This window comes from Canis lupus, chromosome 6, assembly GCF_003254725.2.
Source record: "Canis lupus dingo isolate Sandy chromosome 6, ASM325472v2, whole genome shotgun sequence".
Classification (NCBI taxonomy): Eukaryota; Metazoa; Chordata; class Mammalia; order Carnivora; family Canidae; genus Canis; species Canis lupus.
The window spans coordinates 22279656-22299647 of NC_064248.1; the positions used below are offsets into that span (position 1 = coordinate 22279656).

The 19992-nt window shown below is 46.8% G+C and overlaps 1 protein-coding gene across 2 annotated transcripts in view; it reads left to right on the forward strand.

Moving 5' to 3' along the window:
- The window catches only part of COG7 (component of oligomeric golgi complex 7), a 78294-nt gene extending 58302 nt beyond the window's left edge, over positions 1-19992 (forward strand). Inside the window, exons 13-17 of one of the 2 annotated variants that reach the window (XM_025416184.3) lie at positions 1156-1296; positions 6806-6889; positions 11004-11118; positions 16695-16838; positions 19576-19992. In XM_025416184.3, the coding sequence (XP_025271969.1) occupies positions 1156-1296; positions 6806-6889; positions 11004-11118; positions 16695-16838; positions 19576-19742 (651 nt within the window). In that variant the 3' untranslated portion in view covers positions 19743-19992. The remainder of the gene's footprint in view (positions 1-1155; positions 1297-6805; positions 6890-11003; positions 11119-16694; positions 16839-19575) is intronic. The other variant, XM_035717623.2, reaches the window with a different exon arrangement.

The following is a 19992-nucleotide window of genomic DNA, read 5'->3' on the forward strand; positions in this document are numbered from 1 at the left end:
TGCCTGCTGGTGGACAGAACCCACAGAGGAGGCCCCCCACCTTGCCACGGGGGAAGTGGATTCCCCCCCTGACAGCAGGAGGACCTGAGGATAAGCATTCCCTTCTGGCTGCCCCTTTAGCATAAGCTCTTAGTGTACCTACCACTGTGCTGCCCTTTGAGCTTTGGGCCCCTTGGGATCCAGGGGACAGAAGAGCCTCCCAACAAATGGAACGAGCCACCAAGCAACCTGTGAATGGCCCCAGGATCCTAAGAGTGCTGTAGCATCCTTTCTAGAACCATCCCTCTGCCCCTGGTCAGGTTTGAATGTTGCCGTCTTGGTGATAGGCAGAGGAGACTTTACTGTTCCTATGGCACCAAATGCAGTGTCAGGGTGTCCTGATGGGCCTCAAGCTTCGGGGATGACTTCAAGGTAAACCTCTGGATGTGTCTGAGGCTCCATCATTGCCCTCACACGGCCCACCTGCTGGCTGCGCTGGAGCTTGACAAATAATTCTTAAAACAGTTGTGCAGGTTCATTCATCCATGCTTCTGTGATTAGGTTAAAGCAACTCTTGTTTATCTTTATTGCTGATCTGATTTAGTTTGTTATTGTAATCAGTCCATTTATAATAGCAAAACTAAGGTTACATTTTCCATCTCTGTGCTTTCTCAGGCTGTTTGGAATTCCTTGAGACTCGTTTAGGTTTTCGCACTCTTCTGTACAGCCAGGTGTAACTGACTTGACCTCTCTGGGAATCAGACTCCTGTCCCTCACTCTTGTTCTTACCTGGCACTTGAGATCATTTTCTCCCCCTTCCTCTATCCCTGAAGGACAGTCCCCACTTAATTGTTGCTAAACCACCAGCCCAGGAGCTTGCATCAGAATCAGTTAATAGATGCATCAGAATTGCCTGGAAAAGGAGTTAAAGACATGGCTTCCTGGGCTCCAGACCCCCTGCTGGTCTCTGATTCAGCAGCTCCGAGGTGGAGCCTGTGCACCTGTAATCCAGCATGTTCTGCAGGGGGTACCAGAGCATAGCCCTGCTTGGGAGACACTATCATACGGACCCACCCCCTCACTGTCTTCCTTTCAGCAGCTTTTGAAAATATTGAACTAGCTAATAACCTTGGGTAGAGCCGGGCCCTAACGGCCTTTTGTATTTTTTCATCTTAGGAAAAAGGGTCTAGTAACCACAACCTGCTGTCTGCGTCTCGCATAGCGCTGACTCGGCTTAACCAGCAGGCCCACCAGCTGGCTTTCGATTCCGTTTTCCTGCGCATCAAACAGCAGCTGCTTCTCGTTTCCAAGATGGACGTGAGTTTCCCATTGACCATAGATCTCCCTCTGGGTGCTGCCTCCTTCTTGAGCACTTTTGAGCATGGGTACCCGCCACCCTGACCCCCCAGGAGCTTTAAGAGGAACAGCTCTAACTCTCCAGGCTGGAAGTCCCACCATACAGTTCCCTTGCAACTTACTGCTTAGCAAGAATTTCTTATCTTAATTGGAGTCACCGTGATGCTTTACTTTCATCCTACTTCTTGGGATTATTATTATTGCTTGATTAACTTTCACCACTTGGAGCAGCTGTGCCTTCTCAGGGAGAAGTGAGGGAGATTATGTGCCACCGGATAGGTTGGGGCGGGTTGGGGCATTCTTTCCATGAGCATTGGTTTTGGAATTGGAACTTCACCAGGGAGAGTAGCTTACCAGATCTGATTTGGTGATTTTGATGGGGGTTTGAGGGGTTCTGCTGTGTTCTGTCCTTGATGCCTTTACTCTGGCTATTCCTGGGGTGCCACCCTTCCCTCACCTTGCACCCTTTGCTGCTTGTCCTGACTCCTTTCAAGGGATTACCCATCAGTCACTTCTCTGCTGGCTCTGACTTCCACAGGTCTGGTCTCCTCACCACCATTTAGATTTCTGGGGCAAAATTTTGAGAAAGACCCAGTTATGGGCCTTTAATAGCCAGGAGATCCTTTTCGGAAGCACCAAGAGCTCGTGGAGCATGATTACATGTTGTTTGCCTCCTGTTGTCCTCTAGAAAGCATATGAGACCAGGGCTCGAGGGCCACTTACTCCTTCACTGTATGACCTGAGACCTCAGAGTCTGCAGATCTCTCTGGATCTCAGAAGCCCCATCCATGAAACAATGGGTTGGACTAATGATTTCAGAGTTCCTTCTACCCCCCAAATTCCGGGATTTTCATTCATTATAATTTTCCTGCAGAATGCCATGGGGCTACTGCAGTCAGATTCTGCATTTCTGTTGTAGAGGTGGTGGTGGTGGTGGGGGAGCTAGAGGAGAGCCACTTCTGTCACAGCGCAGCAGAAGGGATGTCCCTGACATGGTCCCATCGCATCACGCGGCTTCCCATGAAGGCCTCATCTCATTAGATGGGGACACACTGATTCTGACCATGCAGATGTGAAGATTACATGACATTTCATAGATGATAGAACTTAGCCTTGCAGCAGCCACGGAGCAGATGCTTTATAAGGGCTGGCTTTCTTCTCTGTGAGTCTCATTTTTTAAGAGGAATGACAGTTTTTTAAAATAAAAATTGCACATATTCGTTTTCAGAAATTCAGGCAGTCCGGGATATTACAGTGAAAAAAGCAATAGATCTTTTCAGAATCCCACAATATAGAAATCTGTGCGAACATGTGGTGCTCACCCCCCAGACACCTCTTCCTGCCCTGTGCCAGAGGTTGGAGGGGCACCAGGGGATAGATCCATAGAAGAAGTGGAACTGTCCTATACATGCTGGTTTTTTTTTTTTTTAAAAAACAAAACAAAATGTATACAATATAACATTTATTTGAACTTGACTAGAAAAGGAAGAGAAAGGAAGTGAAACCAAAGGGATGGTGGAACCTGGGATAATAGGTTCTTCCCTACAAAAGAGCAGCACCCAGAAGATCTCTCCGAAGTTGCACAAGAAGGATTATGAAAACCATTAAGAGCCTGGGGTCATTGTTTTTGGTTGGTCACACTTCCATTTTACATAGCTGCTGGTACTGATTGAGCAGCTTTGAAAGATGTGAGGGGATTAGCATTCTTTATATTTCCTGTCCCCATTCCCCCACCTCTAGAACTGGTTGCTTTTATTATTTTTCTTCTCTTAGAGCTTAAAAAAATTTTTTTTTGAACTCCATCCAGCAATTTTATTGCCAGTAGTAATATCAGTGTAGCTGTTTTCAAAATATTTCATGTGTATTATAGGATAACACAAGTGATTTGTGGGAATGTTTATAATCAGGATCTTTTTTTTAACCTCTTTTTTTTATTCCAGTATAATTCACATACACTGTGAGTGTCAGGTGTACAATATAGTATGCTTGTCATGACAAGTGTACTCCTGATCCCCTTCACTGGTTTCCTACATCCCCTCCCTCCCCCCCCCTGCAAATCCTAACATCTTGACCTTCTGTTCTGGAAGCTCAGTTCTTACCACTGCTCTTCCAGCCCCACTTCTGCGTTTCAGAGCTCACTGATTGGTTGGACTCTTGTTGCTAGAATCCCTAGACCTCCCCAGGCCTCGCCGAGGACACCGAGGGGGGGCCCTGGGAATGGAGGCGGGCAGCTCAGAGATTAGGAGGAGCTCTCCCAGAGTTGCCAGCAGGAAAGCACACAACACAAAGGCAAGCACTTTAGCCTTACGGATTTGAAAAATTAAACCCTGGTCATTCAGTGTTTGCTTTTAATGTTTGCCAGTGAATTGTATTCCCCTTTCACATTTCAAGAATATCAACCAACACTATATTCCATTTCAAAATTGACTGTTGACGTTTGCCCACATTATCTGGTGACAGATGGGATAGAAAAGCCCATATGAAGGAAATTTTAAATACATTTTAAACAATTAAAACATAACCTGCAACATTTCCCTGTTACCCTGCTTGCTAATAAGCATCTCCCTAGTTTGTCCCACCATCCACCGTCCCTTGTTCCAAACTGTGTTCCACTGTGGCCGTTCTCCCCCTCTGCCCTCTGCTTGACCACTCTCCTCCTGCTCCCCATGGAGCCTTCCCAGGGCCTCTAGCCCCGCAGTGCTCATTCCCTGTATGTGCTGGGGGACACTGATCTTTCCCTGCCGCTCAGCCCTTCAGTGTTACTCCCATTCTTCTGGGCATCGTCCCTCTCCCACCAGTCTGCCTCCTTGGCCTGCGAGTCTCTGTCCTGTCACCACAGCTCTCTTTGGCAATGATCACTATTGCATTGTTCCTTCTTCTTAAAGAGGTCTCCCATCCATTTCCATGGCCCTGTTCTCGTTGAGGCGTCTCCTCCTCTCCCAGCTGTTCCTGGAACTTTTTATTTGTTTCCTCTCCCTCAATCCTCCCAAGTTGCTTCATTAATCTTTATAAAGCACCACTCTGATTTTGTCCCCCCCCTCCCCCCATGTAGGACCTTGCCTGGCTCCTCAGGTCCAGTATAATAGTCTATCTTTAAAAACTTTATTAGGGAAGTTTCTGTACATATGCAGGAGTAGAGAGAAGAGTATGATGAACCCCATGTTCTCATCACTTCTCTTCAACATGATCAACTCCTGGCCATCTGTCTTGTATATATCCCATCTCTAAAGTATAACAACTCTAAAAATAATCATAGTACCCAAATCACCCATGAGTTAGAAATGATTCCTTAATATCATTAATCAGTGTTCAAATTTCCAGTTGTCATAAAAGTCATAATTTCACTGTTGCAGTCAAGATTCAGGTTCATTCTGCATGCTAGGATTGGTCAATGTGTCTTTTTATGAGCCACAGGTCACCGTTCTATCCCCTTCCCTCCATTTCCCTCTCTTCTTCTCTCTTCCCCTTCTCTCACTCTCTTACGATTTATTTGTTGAAAATAAAGCCCTTTCTTAGCCCACTGTTGAGAGATATGCATTCCCCTTCTGGTCTTCCCTCTCTGCACCTCAGGCATCCTGCAGCCCACTCCTGTAATCACCCTGAGCCCTCCCTCCTCTGAACTCTTATGGTATCAAACTCTGCCTTTGTCTCAATCTCCCAAGTAGTAGCCTGTGCACAGTGCATGGTGGGGAGGGACCCGTGTTGGGGTATATAGCAGGGGAGTGTGTCAGGGGATCTTGGTTTGCCTTGCTCTGGAGAGCAAGGATTGAGTCTTACATTTCTTTTCTTTTTTTCTTTTTAAAGAATTTATTTATTTATTCATGAGAGACATGGAGAGACAGAGGCAGAGACACAGGCAGAGGGAGAAGCAGGCTCCAATGCAGGGAGCCTGATGTGGGACTCGATCCCTGGACTCCAGGATGACGACTTGGGCTGAAGGCAGGCGCTCAACTGCTAAGCCACTCAAGTGTCCCAAGTCTTATATTTCTTTGTCTCCTCTCTACCAAGCGGGACACGAGGCTCTGTACATCATGGGCACACAGTACATGTGGGTGATCACAGTGTTTCTTCTCCATGGGGTGGGAGGTAACTGAAGAAAATTAGGCTATTTTGAAGCAGAGGAGGATTCTCAAGCAAGAACAGGAGTTTAGAAAACCAAAGGTGGAGGTGGGGAAGAAAAGAACTTGTCTCAAGCAAAGAATATTAGAATTGAGCCGGTGCTGGGGAAGATGGGGAGGGCAGCTGAGGCTTAGGCTGGGCCGGGAGCCCAGAGGTGGACGTGGTCATTACATTCCCGGAACGTTGCTTAAAGGATCAAGCAACCAGATGGCATCAGGTGGCTGCAGAGAACAGCTACAACGTGACCTGGGAGTCACTCCAGGAGTACAGCCAGAAAGAGCCTTGTTTTCCAGGCTGGCTCTAGGGTGACTCAAGTTGGAATTAAGAAACTAGATTCGTGCATGAAGGTGTGCCAAGCTGAACTCCGTAACCATGCACGTGCTGGTAATTTGCCTGACTCTTGAGAGACTGCTGGGAAAGCTCACACAGTGATACCATAGACATTCCCATTTTATTTTTTTAATTTTATTTTTAATTTTTTAAAGATTATACTTATGCATTTGAGACAGAGATACAGAGAGAGAGAACACAAGCAGGGAGATAGGCAGGGGGAGAAGCAGACTCCTCACTGAGCTGGGAGCCTGATGTGGGACTCGATCCCAGGACCCTGAGATCATGACCCAAGCTGAAGTCAGATGCTTAACCATTTGAGCCACCCAGGTGCACCGACGTTCTCATTTTAAATGTCAGAAGGAAGAGCATCTCCCCAGACAGAGGGATCACAGGGGACAGAGGGTCACTGGTGAGGTCTGGAGGTTCCTTCCCTTCCCTTTCCCTATGAGCTCTGAATCAGTTGAGAAATAGGTGCAGAAATCAGAAAGAAATAAAAGCAGTAAATAGTATGAGTGAATATGGTTTGGATATTCCTGCAGCCAGAAAGGGCTGCCCAGGCCTCCCTCCCAACGTAGGTATTTACATGGGGCCTCTGGAGGATTCGGGGCGGTCCTAGTCTCTAGAGTGCTGAAGACCCAGGAGTTAGGCTAGCTGTGCCCAGCAGCTCTTAAGCCCGTGTGCCCTCCAGACTGAAGAAACTCAGACCATGGAACATCCTCTTCACAGACCGAGTGGGAACAACAATTCTCAGCAAATAGTTCTATTAAGAAGGCAGGAGCTCCTGTTTAATGTATCTGCAGAAATCCAGAGAGAGAAAGAACTATTTTCTATGTGGCAGGCTTCAGGGTGATGACTTGAGAAATACCTCGTCTGTTGAATAGTGACGATTCCCAAGGCTGTCTCCAACCAAAGACACCTGTAGGAATGCTACATTCTCTGAGTATTTTCCTGTGTGTGGCACTTTCCGGGGCCCCCTGGCTTCTGTGACCTTGATTGCTTTCTCTCCTTTCTGCCCTAGAGCTGGAACACAGCAGGCATTGGCGATACCCTGACCGACGACCTGCCTACCTTCAGTCTCACTCCCCTGGAGTACATCAGCAATGTAAGGGCTTCTGGGGGCTTTTCTCTGGGGTGGTTGTAGCAGTGTCCACCGTGCCTTGCCTTTTGATTCTGGCCCTTCTGGGAAAGTAGTCATTACCACGTTTGTGCTGTCTGAACCTTTGCTTTTGGGTAGCTGTCTTCTGTTACCAGGGCTTTAAGCAAAGGCAGCTGATGCCCTTATTAAATCAACTGACAACACAAACTAATTTTAAAACCTTAACACATTCATACCCCTCCCCCATCTCTCCGGATGGGAGGTGTGACCCCCACCTAAGAGCATCACAGCCTGAGTGCACATAGGAAATTCCGATTTGGAAGGACAGGAAGCAGGGGGCCAAATTCTTCTTAATGACTTTTCAGAGGAACACTGTAGATGTAGTTCTGAATTCAAATTCAGCCAATGTTTTAGTAACACCTACCCTGCCTGCCCCAGGCCCTGTGTGATGTTTTCATGTGTAATTTCACAGCAGGAAAGAAATCCCTTAAGGACTGTAGTTACAGAGTCTCCATATTAAAGAACAGAATTAACCCTGCTGGGGAACAGAGAACTTGGAGTCTTTTTTGCCTTCTCCATTCACCCCTGGGAGTGGACAGTTCCCCAGACGCCCGCATGTGGCCTTTCTTTTCACTCCTGCCTGCAGTCTAGCTCCTTTGCCCTTAGATGTCAGTGTGCATGACAGGCACCAGGAAGGAGTAATGTACTCCAAACAGGTACCTCACACTGCGGGAGATTTCTGGCATTCTCTAGGGTGATTCTGAGATAAGCAATTTTTGCCTAAGGCTGTCACTTTAGAACCCACTGCTTTGTAAGTTATGAGTCTATTGTAAGAGATACAAAGGAATTTTAAAAGTAACTAGTGTACAGCTAGAAGTGTCCAGTGATCCCACTGGCGGCAGCAAGGAGGATGGCATTGTTCTCTCTGTTCGTTGGGAGCAGTGTCAAGTTCAAAATGGCAATCACGGGATCCCTGGGTGGCGCAGCGGTTTGGCGCCTGCCTTTGGCCCAGGGCGCGATCCTGGAGACCCGGGATCGAATCCCACATCGGGCTCTCGGTGCATGGAGTCTGCTTCTCCCTCTGCCTATGTCTCTGCCTTTCTCTCTCTGTGACTATCATAAATAAATAAAAAAAAAATTAAAAAAAAAAAAAAAAAAAAAAACCAAAATGGCAATCACTTTCCTTCTGTTTTCCAAGGCAGTACCTGAGAACCTGTACTTATGAAGCTATTAAGATGTAGGTTGGGGATCCCTGGGTGGCGCAGCGGTTTGGCGCCTGCCTTTGGCCCGGAGCACGGTCCTGGAGACCCGGGATCGAATCCCACGTCGGGCTCCCGGTGCATGGAGCCGGCTTCTCCCTCTGCCTGTGTCTCTGCCTCTCTCTCTCTCTCTCTCTCTCTCTCATTCTCTCTCTGTGACTATCATAAATAAATAAAAAATTTAAAAAAAATTAAAAAAAAAAGATGTAGGTTGGTTCTTACAACCAATGGGAATAATCTTATTTTTAGAACTGAAACATTGTAGTATAATCTAAATTGATTCAGGAAACGATGTTGCTGAAGGGACCTGAGAGGTTATTGAATGATTTCACAGTTGAGGTAATTGAGATGTGGAAGAGTAGGGGAGGCCCAGATTTGTTTCCAGGCCCTTTCCCACCTACCATGGCACCCCCCACCCCCAACCAGTTAGGGATTGTGCCTGGGGGCTGATGACCTGAACTCAGGAAATGAGCACTTATCAGACACACACTGTGTGTAAGGACAGTGTGAGGCTTTTATCAGTGTCGTGAGATAGTGCGTGGCCTAGACAGAATTTTATCTTGATAGCAACAACGTGAGCTGGTTGGTGGTAGCATTTCACAGGCAAGCAGCAAGGCTGTGGGGGGTGGTAGAGGGACCATTTATCCCGCAACCGCTCTGTTAGGACACCAGGTCCTTTATGCGTGTATCATATGACATTAATTTCATCCTTGGCACAGCCCTTTAAAGTGAGTATGAGGTCGGTCATCCTTCTGTCAGAGATGGTGACACCAGGAAGATCCCACAGTGGTAGAGCCGGAACTCAAACCCAAGTCCATCTGACCACAAAGCTCTTCATTTTTCCTGTGTCACTGAGCTTACCCAAACAGGATATCAAGGAGTATCTATTGAATATGTGGGAATAGTAGACAAATAGCCTCAGGCGCGATGGTAAGCATCCCTTTCCACATCCATTTCCAAAAGATGAACATAGAACTCCCGAGAAAGACCAGCGGTCATGGAATCTGTCTAGGAACCACAGCAGTCTCCACAGGCTCCACCAACTAGCTGAAGTCCAAGATATCAGATGATTGAAATTTTGCACTTAAATGACCCTGCACCTCTTTGGTGAATGCCCTCTCCCACACAGAGCCTCGTGGGCATTTTATAGAAGGGCGAAATAGGAGAAAATGCTTTGGAAAAAAAAAAGAAAGAAAACTGAAAAAACAACATAGTTGCAAGGTATAATGATCCTGACGCTTCATTTCAGGCAAAACTGGGTGAGTGGATTTAGCTAGAATGTTATGACTACAGTCATGAAAGTTGTACCAAATAGGAGTATACCTGGGGTCCTTGCACAGAGTAGGTATTCAGGAAGTACCTGCCATGTGGAATTAGAAGGGAGAGATCCCAAGCCCAGAAGCCAGCTCCTTCTCTTTCTCTGGTCTTTTGGAAAAATGATGCATTTGTTGCCATTTTTAAGCTGAATTGTACAGTGGCGTTTGTTACTAGTGAGGAAAGCAGCCCATGTGCCTAATTTGAGTAAGAGATTATACCAAGTTAAATGCAAAGAAAAGAATGCTGATTTCATTTATTTTACTATCTGTGTACCTCCTTAAAGGGAGAGCAAACTAACCGTTTTGTTAGCATGATGGATCAGAGGATGTTGAGACTTACTACAACCAGCCCACATCCAATGTTTGGAAATGTTTGGAATCTCCTTCTGTGCTGGGAGATTTGGGGAGTCTGCCACCATGTAGGTGTGTATGAGGCCAGGAGGGGAAGATCTTACTTGGATAATCTTTGGACTTTCAGTTTGCAGAATCAGTATCAACTCTAAGTTCAAACATATGGAACAAATATAGAACCAAAAAAAAGCAGCAATAGGCTCAAAGACCTTTTTAAAAAACAAAACCAAAAACTAAAGCAGTATGTTGTTGTAACCTGAAAATCAATTTTATTTTGAAACAAAAATGTACACTTAAAATGCAAAAGTTATGAATTTTAATAGAAACTGGCATCTAAAGTATACCCATAATGGCCAAGTCATGTGCATCTGATAAATACGTGACAAGCATTGTATTATTTGTGGGCTCATCCCAAATGTTTTGTAATCCTGTCTTTTCCAATTCCCCATTAGCCAAGAAGGTGTTGTCGATCTCTATTTCTTGAGTTTGTATTATGAAAACAATACAGTTTTCCATACAAATTAATTTATAATTATTAATGGCTTTTTTTTCCCAACAAAATTCCTTCCTTCTCTTAGTTAGATCACTTCTAAAGGAGAGACCCACAGCCAAACCCAGAAGACAGGATTTGGATTCTTAGTTGGCCCTGCACTTGTCAATGTTAGCATCCTACTGGTTTTGCATCTATGAATAGTAATAATTTATATTTATTTGCGCAAGTGCTTATTGGTGTCCATTACCTCATTTGAAGTAAAGATTGCACTGAATGCATTCCAAGAATAGTGGAGCCATTAGTGTGAGGATGAATCTGTGATACACATGCAAATTGCCATTGATTTTTTGAAGGTCCCGTCATAGCAGTATTAGCACACATGGGAAAGATCAGAGTTGGGATCGTTCCAGGTCACGTGCTTTTGTTTGTCCTCTGTTTGCCTTTTTTTTTTTTTTTTTTTTTTTAAGATTTTACCTATTTATTCATGAGAGACACACAGAAAGAGGGAGAAGCAGACTCAGTGCAGGGAGCCTGATGTGGGACTCGATCCTAGGACTCCAGAATCACGCCCTGGGCTGAAGGCAGGTGCTAAACCACTGAGCCACCTGGGCTGCCCCTCTGTTTGTCTTCACATGAATATACTGCAGAAATAATTAGCTGTGTGTGGCAATGTGGACTGAAAGTGCTTTCCTGTGTTTCAGATTGGGCAGTATATCATGTCCCTCCCCCTGAATCTTGAGCCTTTTGTGACTCAGGAGGACTCTGCCTTGGAGCTGGCTCTGCACGCTGGGAAGCTGCCCTTTCCTCCTGAGCAAGGTGAGAGAGGCTTGCCTGAAAGCCAGGAGGGGTTTAGCTGGAGCTCCCTGATCCTCAGCACACACGCTTCTCTCCAGACTCCCACTGAGGGAATCGTTGAACATCTAAAATAGGGACAGGAAAGATGGGGTCCACCTTTTATACCCCCTGAGGAACTTTTGCAGGACAGAGCAGATTAGAGAGAGGGCCTCTGGACCCTCTCACTGTATGCGGAGCATCCCTGGGGAGGAACTCAGCTGGGGAGGCAGTGGCAGAAGGGCCCAGGGTTACACAAGCTCTGGGGGCAAGAATCCCACCAGGCCAGTGCGAGCTCCCTCTGTGGACCACGTGCCAAGTAACGCAGCATCCAAAAGAAGAGTTTTGCTTGTTAGGACAAACATAAGCTCATCACCATGGAGGTGACGTTTCCTATCCAGATGCCTCTGGCCACAGCTTGTTCTCAGCTCCCTAATGCTTCTCAGTCTCTAAACTGACAGGGTGAAGATATAACAGATTAAAACTTTTCCTTTTTCTCATTATCTGGGCCCAGGTTTGAATAGGGACCACATACTTTCTGATCCAAAGTCATCTTATTCCTAATATGGGATATTCTAGGCCTTCCTTCTTAAGGCTGAGCAAACAGAAGAATCACATGGTATATAAAAGATTTCAGCAGCTTACTAAAAGGTGCCACACTGAAAATAAAATCACATTGGCTAAAAATAAAGGGATGTGAAAAGGCATCCCATGTAAATCCAAAAAAAGAAAGCAAGGTGATGAAGTTGAATAGGTGATGAAGTTGAATCAGAGCAAAAGATAAAAAGCCAGGCCAAAGTGACCCGTTATGTTGATAAAAGGCAGGTTCCGCAGCAAGCTTCTGACAGATATACTTACATGTCAGATAACACAGCATAGCTTCTGAACAAGAAGCTGCCAGACATAGACTGAGAATTCTCTTGCCAGATAATTGTGCAAGTAAAATAATCATGAGTATAACTCTATGAATGTCCATCCCAGCATTGTTTATAAAAGCAAAACATTGAAAAGAAAAATAAATCTGAAATTGTAGAGATTGGTTAAAAATTTTTGATATCCATATAGTGAAATGGATAAAAGAATATTATAAAATTGTAAAAGAATATTGTAAAATTTATTTAATGACTTATACAGAGAATCTCTTCTGTATGTGCCCCCACATATAAGGATATTCACGGTGACTTGCAAATAGCCCCAATCTAGCAGCAACTCAAGCGTCTGTCCACAGTAAAATGGATATGTGCTTTATGATGCACTCAATGAAATGCAGCATTAAGACTGAATGAGGTGCGGTGACACATGAATGATTCTCACCCTTTCATTATTGAACAAAGAAATAAGAAAGAATACTTATAGCCAAGCCAGAGGACAAGGTGGGTGATGCAGACATGGCGAGAAGCTTCAGAGCAGGGCAAGAGAGGGCTCCCCGGGACCAGGCTGGTGGCTGCCTGCTGCATATGCATGGGGGGCAGGTGGCAGGCAGCCTCGGGGTTCTTGACCAGGGAGGTGGGTATATGCCACTGACTTTCTAGTTCTCCAAAACATAGCATGTTGTATGCATTCTACCAGATGTGTGATAGCTCGCACTATTTAAACAAAGAAAACCAAAGATTGGACCTGGGGATGGGAGAATAAATTGTTAAAGACAGTGTGTGCATCAGTCTGTATCAATATCAAGAGTCAAAGTAAACCCAACATCTTGACTCAGCAGTCCCTCTTCCAGATGTCCATTCTAGAGAAATCCATGTTTATGTGCCCATGGAGGTTATTATTGCAGAACTGTTTGTGACAGCAAAAGATTGGAAACAACTCAAATATCTGCTTCTCAGGAAGTAGTTAAGTATATTGTGACATATACATGACATACGTATTTTCTTTAAAATCTTCTCTATAAGAAGAGAGGTAGACCTATCTGTACTTAGAGATGACATCTTCAAAAAAAATATTGCTCTCTTACTAAGACAAGAAAGATCTTTCATTGTTAAGACAAAAAAGGCAAGACACAAAGTAACATATACAACATGGCTTCTGTTTTGTAAAAACCCAACCCTGTGTATTTCTACATGTACATATGTCTGTAAAAGCATAGAAAACAGGTTTGGAAGGATGTATCTGAAGCTGGTCACAGTGGCTCTGTCTGGGCAGGGCGTGGGAGGTACAGTGGGAACGATGTTTACTTTTTATTCACTATAGTTCTGTATCGTCTGAAAAATTTTTATAAGACTCTATATTGTGTGTAAAAAGTATATGTATCCTGAAATGTTGACAGTAGTTATCATAAAAAATCTTCCATCTATTTGCTAATATACTTTCTAAATTCTAAAAAAAAGTTTCTTTTTTTTCATAGACATTTCCTGCATGTACATATGCATGCGCGCGCGCACACACATGCACACATGGGGTGTGAGACCAGTACAATCAAGCCCCACGTACTCCTCCTTGTCTGGCATCCAGAATGGCTTCTTGTTTTATATGTTCCTCTCATATATTTTTTTTGAGAATATTTAAATCAAATCCTAGGCATCATATTATTTCACACATAAATACACCAATAGGTATCCAAGTGTCTACTCAACCAACTTGGAGCCACCCAGGCGCCCTAACGTCATGTATCTCTTATTGATGCGGATTAAATTCAAGCTCAAACTCTTTGGCAAGAAAACAGTGGTGCCGTGTCTCTATCTGTTGCATCACACCAGGAAGAGCATAAAGTCTTATTGTCCCACTGCAAATAAATACATACAGGTTTAGTTAAACTGTAATTGTTTTCAGTCATTCATTCACTTAAGAGAGTTTTATTAATTGCTTACTCTGTGCTAGGCCGTTGCTTTGGGCATTGTTAAGAGGGAAAAAACTCCAGCCATAAAGTAAAATTGTAACAGTGGTAGAAAACAACAACAAGTCCATCTGGGTCTTTTTCTTTTCTTTTCTTTTCTTTTCTTTTCTTTTCTTTTCTTTTCTTTTCTTTTCTTTTCTTTTTTCTTTTCTTTTCTTTTCTTTTCTTTTCCTTTCTCTTTTCTTTTCCTTTCTTTTTTCTTTTCTTTTCTACCCCCTCCCTTTCAACATGATATTACAAAAAATCTCAAACATACAGAAAACTGGGAAGAATTACCCAGGAGATTTCTAGCAAGTTAACATTTGCAAGTTTTAAGAACTTTAAAGTTTAAGACAGTGAGCAGCCAGTAGGAACTTTTAGGCTTAGATAAATGAGTTTTCCTAAGCCGTGTGGTTTACAAGGGAGTTTTAAAAAATCTCTGCGTAGTTTTTTCCCAGAAGGAAATTGAATGTTGGGAACTCAGAAGTGGTATGTCCAGAGGTCACCCATAGGATGTGTGTTACAGCAGGGGCATTTGCAAGAGAACTATAATCTCTGTGCTTACCACATCCCCTCCCTCAGTGGGGATGCCGAGTTTGGGCCGCAGTGGGGCGGGCTCCCCCAGGGGCAGACTGGGCTGGGTGCTGGACTGGCCTGCTGCCTAGATGTGGTGCTGGGCCCTGCGGAGGCTCCCTTCTCTGTGGCTGGGTTTATGGGCAAAGGGGACAGCCTGGTGGGCCCAGGCACAGAGTGGCCCTGTGGAGGGTGTGGCCCAGGTAAGACATTCCCATAGTAAGACTCATGCAGTAAGCTGATGCGCTGCTGAGCCCACTTCATTGGGCTGGCCTTTTAACATCCTTCCTTCTTGAGATTTCTTTTCTGTCCTACATTTTGTATATTTTGCTCCCATCTCTTGGTTCTTGCCCTTGCCCTCTAATTATTCCTGGCCTGCTTAAGAACCCCCAGGGCCCCTGGAACCTATGAGATGAGATCCAGCTCCACCCTGGCCTGGGATTGGAGACCCTTCTGGATCCCACCCAGTTAGGGCACACAGTCCTGTCTCCTGCCCCCACATGCTCACACTCTAGCTGCTCTGAAGGATTTTTTTCTCAGTTTTTAAAAATTATAAACTTTTCCGAGTAGAAATCTACTACCCTGAGTTCCTTAGCATCTAAGGAACTACTACTGTCCAGTGCGCCTTTCTCCACAGATTTGCCTGCACACGCACTCCATAAGCAGGACCATCTCACATGTGCTGTTTACCCTGGCCATTTCTTTCAAACAGTGTTGGTGATGTCTGTCCAGAATGCTCTTTCTCCTCGCGTGTACTCGGCAAACAGTCCATTGGTGCACTCAAAGCCTGGGTGTGAACTCTCAATTCTGGGCTCTTGTCAATCTTTGGCAATGCCCTTGCTGCAGCACCAGCTTCACTGTGTGGAGGGTCTTGTTTGAGCCCTGGCCTGCGAGGTTCATCCCTTTCTGGGCCAGAGTTCTCCGGGAATGAGGTTTATCCCCCAGACCCTGCCTTGCTGCGTTTTTGGCCACGCTACTACCAGGCCAGCAGTCCGTTTCCAGGTGGAGGCCCTAGATCACACTTTCTTATCCTCATGCTCATTTATGCTCATCCTGTTTTCGTGTTTTACTTTTTTAGTTTGTGTGTGTTGTACAGATGCTGCATGTAAAACAAGGTCACAATTTTAAAAACAATAAATAATGGCATCCCACCCTTGAACTCAGTGGTATTTCCATTTTCCCGAGTGCAGATGGTATTTGACCAGATGGTAGCTTTATGTTCTGTATTATTATTAGCGGTCGTGGTATAGTAGCATTTTGCTTATCTTCTCCTAAATGTATTATTCACTGCTCGTCCCTATACTTTTTTTGTTGTTTTAATGTCCGGTGTCCCCCTCCTTGCCTAGAGTTCAGGCCTGTCTGGCCAGAGTGGCCGCTTCATCTCTGCGTCACCCCACCCCAGCCTGATGGGCTCTCCCTGCATGGGCCTGTCACATCAAAACCTTGCTGGGGACCTACAGTCATTGCCTGTTTGCCCTGACATGGGGTCCACGTGATTCTCAGGGTGCCCTCCGTGGCCCAGCCCTGTTACCCCAACGTTGCCCCCTCCTACTCTGCATACATATTCCTTCTGCCTCCCCATGAGTGATATGGCACTGAGAGTCACCGTGTGTGTGGCTTTACAAGTGTGCCACACTCTTGGCGCTTGAGGCCCAATCGAGGCCTCAAGTGATTCCCGCCACAGTCCCACAAAGTTGGGCTCTGAGAGATTGGGGAACACCCCGCTCATCAGTGCTGAATGGCCCTGGGCCAGGTCTCAGTTCTGATGTGCTGCCCGTGTGTTGACCATTGCCATCTGTCTGTCCCCTGTAGGCCACACCAGCTCACCCGCCTTCTCAGCTGGTGTGGGCTGCCTTCTCACAGGATCCCCCTCCTGCCTTTCCTCCCAGTCTGCACTGGCCTGAACTGAGTTCCCATCTTTGAGAACACAGAGATCGCTGTCCCCCACCTGACTGTCTCCTCTCCTGAATCTTCTCTGTGCTCCATCCATACCAGTTGGCCTAAAATATAATTGCTCTCTGTTCCGTGTATTGCCCACTGAGACTGTAGCTTCCTGGCATATTTGGGCATATGGCACCTGTCGTGGGCCTAGTCTCCTGGGGGTAAAAGCTGCTGGTGGTGGGTAAAAGCTCCCGAGGTTGGTTTCCTCTGGTGACCTTCTCTCCTTCTGCAGGGGACGAATTGCCCGAGTTGGACAACATGGCTGACAACTGGCTGGGCTCCATTGCTAGAGCCACAATGCAAACCTACTGTGATGTGATCCTGCAGATCCCCGAGCTGACCCCGCACTCCACCAAGCAGCTGGCCACCGACATCGGTGGGTGCCCCTGGGACAGGTTGTGGGAGGGATAGCTGTGACCCATTGCATCTGGTGGTGCCCCCCACCCTCCAGCTCTCCCCTTGACTTCACCTCTGGGTTTGGCTGTGGAATTGGTTAAAAATGCAGATTCTCTAGGCCTCACCCCAGAGATTCTGGCCTAGTAAGTCTGGGTTGAAGGATGGACATCTGTATTTTGAAAAATATCATGGGGAATTCTGATAGGCCATGGCAGCCAAGAGTCATTGAGGGGGGCTTCTGTGAGGTGAGTTGAAGTGAGGGACACAGACTCATGTTTGCTCCCTTGCCTTCTGCTGCATCTGTATCGTCACCTGAACCCAAGCTGATTAAGCTGTCACCATGCACCAGACATACCAGGCGTTGAGCCAAGCCCTTATACTCACATCTTAGGCCACCTCGAGAGCTCCCCTGTGAGGTCAGTGCACAGTGCAGGTCTCCCATCCCCCGTCATGGTAAGGACTCGGAGGCACAGGGCAGTTGGATAACTAGGCCACCTACGATACCTGCATGCCTCCCAGGGCAGAGGGGCATGTGCCTACCTGCTCCTGTTGCCACCTGTCTCCATAGGCAGTGCTCTGAGATTGTGGGTGCTGCAAGCAGGTGCAAGGGAGTCTCTCTACTTTCTTGGTATCATTCCATTGACCTTCCTGCTCCTTAGCTGAAGAAGCTCTTGGGGTGGTTCGGGGAGAGGTTGGTAGGAGCCTCAAAGATCAGCTCCCTGGGGACCCAGACAGAGCTATGACCTGGATGACCACTTTGCTACAGAACTAGAAATAAGGTACCTCTGTCTGGGTCCCAGGGCCGCTAGCGAGCCAGGCCTAGAATCCAGGTGTCCTGACTTCACTCTGCAGTCAGCTCTCAGCACATACAGAGGAACGGCCATGCTCAGGAAGGAAGGGTGAGGAGATTTGTGGGTTCATAGGTGGTGCCTGTTAATACAGGCAGGAGCATGGAGGACAGAACCACTCGACATGGGTGGGATGCGGATAGTGCCCCTCGATTTCAGCTGTCCATGTTATTTCTCCCTCTGTTCCACTGCCCTTCACATCTGTTCCCCATTCCGCACTGACCGAGCAGCCTTTATGTGCCAGCCATGGTGCTTGGAGGTTTAGACCATCTCTGGGCCTACTGAGCTGACACTGTTGGCCATGTGGTCAGGAGCCAGGAGACTAACACTGGCACATGAAGCTACCAGGTGGTTACACTAAAGAGAGAGCAGGAGGTCAGTGGCCTCCTTAAAGACAAATCCAAAACAAAACTGTGCTGGCCAAACAGAAGATGTCACGGTAGACCATGGGCTGTCACAGTGCAGCTCCTGGCTCCCGGTCGAGTGGAGCTCAGTGTCATGGATACACTTGCGCAGGCGACAGGTGCCTGGCCGCCTGCTGGCGCCTTTCCTGGGAAGCTGCTCACCCTGAGTTGGATATGAGTCAGCCCGCCCGCCAGGGCAGAGCAGGCACCTTTTGTGGAACCTGCCCTATGCTGGGCCCTCCAGAAGACCTGAGAGAAGATGTTAGCCATGCCTGGAGCTGCAGTCCAGTCCACCAGAAGAGTGTAACTTGTCAGTGGACAGAAAATGAGCAGGGGCCTGCGGGGTCTGCCATCTGCCACCCGTTAGAGCAGGACGATGGAGGAACCAGAGGACGCTGCGGAGTGCTCCCCTCAGGGCTGACTTGGACCTGCCCCGGAAGGAGGAAGTCAGGGCTGCACTCATTTATCACCTGTGACACATCAGCTGTTCCCGTGGCCTTTGGCCCATTTCATCCTCTCGTCAGTGCAGCATCGGGGATGGATGCAGGGACTCAGAGAGGAAAGGCTTCACCGAGCTCACCCCCACCTTGGAAACTACTTTTCTCCCTCCCCATTCTGCCGGTGTTGCCCAGGCTTGCCTAGTGGTTAGCGTCATGGGGCTACTTTTCAGGACACAGTCCCTGAGCCCTCTCTTAGAGATTCTCACTGACATGGTCTGGGGTGGGCTCAGGAATCTGTCTCTAACTAGGACCCCAAGGGGTAAAGTGAGAAGTATGGGAACTGTACCAGGCCACTGCCTCAGACACTGTCCTTGTCTTCATAGTGGGGCTTGTGCTGGGAAGCTGTTGTCACTGCTCATATAAGCCCATGTGTCCCCGGACTCCTTCGGTTCTCCATGTGGTCAGTGGGCCCGCTAGGGAGTGTGGCCAGTAACTCAGGAGTCCCAGCATAGGTCATAGATCCAGCTGGAGCGTTGAGTGTGCAGTAGGTAGTAGGGCATGGCCATGGGGTTGGCTACTCCCTTATTCAACTAGAATTCCTGCATTTGGGCCAGGCTGACAGTAGGTTTTGTTTTTTTGGAGGGATTTTATGTATTTATTTGAAAGAGAGTATGCACGCATGTGAGCAGGGAGGAGGGGCAGAGGGAGAGGAAGAGAGAGAAAATCCCAAGCTGACTGTGCTGAGTGCAGAGCCTGATGATGCAGGGACAGATCCCACAACCCTGAGATCATGACCTGAAATCAAGAGTTGGACCCTCAACCAAGTGCCCCCAAGCTGACAGTAGGTTTAATCCTCTTGGAAAACCCCTCAGAGTAAAGACCGGGCTGCTGGGGGCAGAGCAGACACCTGGAATTGGGGGGGTTTGGGGTGGATGTCTGTATCTCCCTCATGGAGGCTATTAGGGCTCCATCTTACCTGGTACAAAACCTGTTGAGCTGTGTGTGTCTGCTCCTCCTTCCCACAGACTATCTGATCAATGTGATGGATGCCCTGGGCTTGCAGCCATCCCGCACACTCCAGAACATCGTGACGCTCTTGAAGACCAAACCTGAGGATTACAGGCAGGTCAGCAAAGGCCTGCCCCGTCGCCTTGCCACCACGGTGGCTGCCATGCGGAATGTGGATTACTGACCACCCCCTGCACCTGGTTGAGAAGAGGCCCAAAGCTGGGGTTTTGGGGTCACAGCAGCTCTTCAGAATGGATTTGCTCAAAAATTCTGCCTGGTACTGGGCAGGATTTCAAAACGACTTGCTTCATTTGTATAATCCAAAAAAAAAAAAGTTGTAAATTAGAAGCATATTATTCATTAGAGTTTTCAGATGATTTTCTAAATGATCTGATCTTGAAAACAGAATTGATAAATACTGTGAAATGAAAGAA